The sequence below is a fragment of the Pyrus communis genome, chromosome 9 (assembly GCF_963583255.1).
Source record: "Pyrus communis chromosome 9, drPyrComm1.1, whole genome shotgun sequence".
NCBI classification, from domain to species: domain Eukaryota; kingdom Viridiplantae; phylum Streptophyta; class Magnoliopsida; order Rosales; family Rosaceae; genus Pyrus; species Pyrus communis.
The window spans coordinates 22,706,196-22,710,932 of record NC_084811.1 but is presented as its reverse complement, the minus strand read 5'-3'; the positions used below and the strand labels follow the sequence as shown (position 1 = coordinate 22,710,932).

The 4,737-nt window shown below is 37.6% G+C and overlaps 1 protein-coding gene across 1 annotated transcript; it reads right to left on the bottom strand.

Moving 5' to 3' along the window:
- Positions 1 to 1,026: 1,026 nt before the first annotated feature.
- LOC137744173 (zinc finger protein 8-like) lies at positions 1,027 to 2,117 on the bottom strand. Its single transcript, XM_068484040.1, has one exon. The coding sequence runs from the start codon at positions 2,052 to 2,054 to the stop codon at positions 1,215 to 1,217; it is 840 nt and encodes a 279-aa protein (XP_068340141.1). The 5' UTR covers positions 2,055 to 2,117; the 3' UTR covers positions 1,027 to 1,214.
- Positions 2,118 to 4,737: the final 2,620 nt, after the last annotated feature.

Here is a 4,737-nt window from a genome sequence, read left to right as displayed (position 1 = left end):
TGCAAAATAACAAACTAGAAATGTAAATATCAATAATCTAGAAGGAAAAGAAAAAAATGGTAAAATTAGTGGCCTTCACATTGCCCCTTTGTCTGCTCAGCCATTGGCGTCGCGAATAGGGAGGTTCCCTCTCAATCATTAAGAAAACAAGATACAATTAAACTTTGATGGGCTCACATCATGCACAGAGATAAATCTCTCTCTCTCTCTCTCTCTCTCTCTCTCTCTCTCAAATCAATTGCACTGAAATTAAGCAAGAAAATGGATATTAAAGTGTGGGAATATTTTTTCTCATCATCTTTAAGAGATTGTGATGCTCATTACCTTAAAGAAATATTGATGATAACTATCATATTATCACTGTAAGATGAGTTTTAATTCAAAATTTATGTAATAGATAGACACAAAATTCAAAATTTAAATTTATCCAACTATAATAAATAAAGCGGTGAATACTATTCCTGCTTCGGGATAGTGAGCAAAAATTTACTTTTAAGTAGCTGCAAGAACCAATGCCATCTGCAAATTCTATGGATATATCATTTTCTTTCTGCATATTTTGAGGCAGAAGTTGAACACTATTCATCAAACCTTATCACCTGATTGCACATACATTGAATAAAATTTCACATCTCTCATCACCCCACCTGTCTAGACTAACAAACAAATGCATCGATGCACATGTGTGTATCTACAAAAGCCCATGCACCCCCTAACGGATACCATATATTCCTCACACGTGTGGCAGAAATGTTAAAACGCTCAAGGAGGGGACAGACATTGCTGAGAACCAAACTTATTAGTGTGCTGCTGCTATTTTGTTTTAATTTCTTTGAACAAATTAAAACAGAAACTTACATCCCACATCCCAAAAATAGCTGCTTTTTTTTCCCCCTCTCGTGACAGTAGTTTTGCTTTCAGAATCAAGAACAGTACGGGTTCCTGTTTAATAAGTGTTCCAGACGCTCATAAAAATTCTCCATGCATAGATTGGTCAAATTTAATAACATAATTTCATCATTTGCAAAGTGAATCCCACTAAAAATTGTGACTAAAATTGGCCTCATTTGCATTAATCAAAAGATTATACAATTAAAACTTCTCTTCCACCATCATCATCATGAGAATTAATTTCAACACTCAAATTCTCTTTCTCTAAAAATAGTAGTAATTAATTAAGTAATCAATTATTAAAATAACTATATATTATGTTATTACAAATGAAGGTCCAAACTCACATGATCTTGCACACTAGCCATCGACGAGTCATACAGGTACCGCCCTTGATGACCACCGGACGACCCACTACCGACCCCGGACATCATCATTTCCTCCCCGCCGGAGATCAAATTCATTGAACGGTCACGATTGAAACTAGGGTTAGCACCTTGAACGGCTGGGATCCGCCACAAGGCCAAGGGGCTCCCATTTATTGGAGCAGATTGTGTGCCATACGTACCACCAGAGCTTCCATAAAACCTAGCGTGAGGATGCTGCTGATGATGATGAGCACTAGTTATACTAGAGCTAGAGTTAGTAATATTCCATGGTGGATAATTAGTACTGGGATGATGAAGAGCTGAGGAGCCAAGTCTTGTGTAGTTCAGCAAGCCGTACACGTGGTGTGCGTCATGAGATAGGCCTCCGGCATGCACCATGGCCGACTGGAGGTGCTCGCGTTTTGCGTGCTGGCGCTCTCTCTTGTGCGCGTTCTGGTGTCCCCCAAGGGCTTGGGAGGTTGGGAAGTTTCGGCAGCAGTAATGGCATTCGAATCTCCGGCTGCTCTCACTTCCGTTTTCGTTGTTATTATTTTTGTTGTTGTTGTTGTTGTTGGCGGTGGTGTTGGTGTTGATGTTGTTCCTTTTTGTGTCTTCCGACGCATTGGTGTAATCAAGGGACTCCGAGTCGTCAGTGGCGGTGTCGGTGCCAAATTCTATGCCGAAGAGCCGAATGCCCTTTTCTTTGTTGAGTGGAGGGGCTGGGCGGATGAAGGGTAGCTGAGAGAATGACTCTACGTTCATGAAATCCTGAGTCTCTCTCTCAACCTTGTCCATGAAAAGGAGTAATTTTGGGTATGATGAGAAAATTTGAGGACGAGGAGGAGGAAATGGGGAAATTGGGAGAGGATAAATGAGAGGGAGGAGGAGGGGGAGGAGGGGAAGGAGGGGAAGGGGGGAAGTCTGATGTATGTGGGGGTGAGGAGGGATGGTGTGGGGCCTATAAAAGGGTGGTGAGAGTCTAAATGATGATGTACAATTGGGGCTGACCCACCTAAGAGTGAAGCCTGACAAGGCCACAAGATTGAGAGTGGCTTTGGCTTCTCAAAGTACCATGCACCTTTGCTTCCTTTCACTTGTTTTTTTGGTTTATTTGATAGGTTAAACTTGGGGAAAGCTGTTGTTACATACCCAAACTTTTTTCATATGTTTTAATTCACCCTTATCCTTTTGCTATCTAATAATTTAAGGGAATAAATAATATTGTCAATTTTCCATTATGCTTACCCAATTTTGATAGAATTAAAAATATTTCACTATCGTACTACTTACCATTTAATAAATGGATAATTAATGAGTACTAACAGTAATAACCTTGATCGGAATGTTGATACATGATGCATGCATAAATTTAAGATGCCTTAATAAATAATCTCATGCATAATAAATTCTTCAACTCATGAAATAAGTGATTAATCAAGATGTTCAAATTGTTAAGCCACTAGTTACAGGATTGTTTCTTACTCTCCACATTTAGGTGGCAGGGGTTTTCGTGGTATCTCGACCGCTGGAGACTCATTATTATTAACTACTGTACATGATCTATGCATAGATTGAAGAAATGAAGAAAAAGTAATTGAAGAGAAAGCAAAGAGAACCAGAGCTTGGCGAAGAAGAAAGCTACTGAGTAAATGCACTAATTTGTTCCATGCAATGTAATGAAGAATTCTTGCAAGAGTTTTTATAGATTGCATCTATATTTCTTAATGACTAAGTAACCCTTACTAACTCTCTTAACCAAACACAACCAATCTTATCCAAATCTACAAATGTTAACCATATTAGCTGACATGGTAGTGATCAATAACAACAGTGCCATGTGTCTTAATGAACTAACCCGCTTGGGCCCCACCTAAGCGCTATACTCCAGCCCGCCGCCCGACTAACGCCTAGCGTCTTTTAAACTCTTGGTCATAAGAGTTATGGAAGTCTCAACAGCATGCATGTTTCTCTCAATAATTCCATTTTGCTGAGTATATGGCCAAGAAATTATATGAATTACTCCTTTGATTTTTAGAAAATCATCAAATCTCTTACTCATGTTTTCTCTTCCTCCATCAGTTTGAAGACACTTAATTCCAACATTAAACTGAGCTAAAACAAAACCATAAAACTTCTAAAATTCATCAAACACTTAGGGTTTATTATTGGTTAAAAGAAATATTCATACATATTTGGTGAATTCATCCACAAAGCTAACATAGTTTTCATAACCTTCTATGAACTTAGTAGGTGAAGGACCCCAAAGATCAAAATGGACTTTTTGAAATGGAAAAATACATATTAATTTCCTATCTACAAATGGTAACCTAGACATCTTGCCAGAAATACTGTTAGAAGACATATGTCATTAATCAGCAAGAGAACTAACTATGTTTGTTTGCCTCAACATTGCATAAAGTACTTCATTGTTAAATTGTCCAAGTCTTTGATGTCATACTACATTCTTCACTTTTTGACCATGTAGAGCCACCAGCTTGTGTGTTTAAGTAACTACAACACTTCAAATTAACTTGGTTGGAATTCGAAACAACTCTCCATAATTGCTCATTCCATGGTATATATAGTTTTGGTTACCTTGTTCTGCACAAAGAAATCATGCTCACCACGTATGAACCAACAAAGTTGTCTTCACATAATTGTTTGATACATTATAAATTGACTGCAATAGTTGGAATATGCAAAACATTTCTCGAATTAAAGAATGTGAGAGAGTCTGTAATCTTGCAGAACCAATGTGTTGAACTGGCAAACTTTCCTTATTACTAGGTAATCTTATCACTTCCTTTATATGATGTAACCTTTTAAAGAGAATTCACATCTTCTGTCATATGATGAGATGCTCATGTGTCTACAATCCAAGAATCATTAGGTAAGAAATTCAAAGGAGCTTGAGCTTGCATAGCAATCAAAGATGAAGGTGGTACAGTGCCTTGATAAACAAAGTTATTCTTGTGATGACAATCTAAAACAGTATGTACTCTTCTCCCACAAATTTGACATTCAACCACTTATCACACTTAGCTAGGATGAATAGATTTTTCCAACAGTTAAGAGCAATATGACCTGTTTTTTTTAACAAATTTTACATTCAGGTACAACGTTGGTTCTTGCTTTAGTATTCCCAGGCCATGATTGTCATGTTCCACTATTTTGCTTTCCACTAGAAGACTGACTTCTACCATTACCAAATTTTGAAGACCTATATCCTCCATTTCTATTTCACTTTGAACCATAGAAAGGTCTAGGCCCACAATTTTGTTTTGAAAACTGCTTTGGTGCATTACCATTTCCCACAAAACCATAAGCATTGGAAAATCAAGAAATACAAAAGGTGTAGGTTGTGGAATGGTATATTGATTACCAAGATATGAAGGTACATCATAGGAACATTATAAGGATATGGCATAGGATTAGATGAATATGGAGAAAAAACAGTGTGCCCATATGGTACAAAACT

Bases quoted from the DNA above. Each gene is read 5' to 3' on its own strand.
- LOC137744173 (XM_068484040.1), bottom strand. From the start codon at position 2,054: ATGGACAAGGTTGAGAGAGAGACTCAGGATTTCATGAACGTAGAGTCA.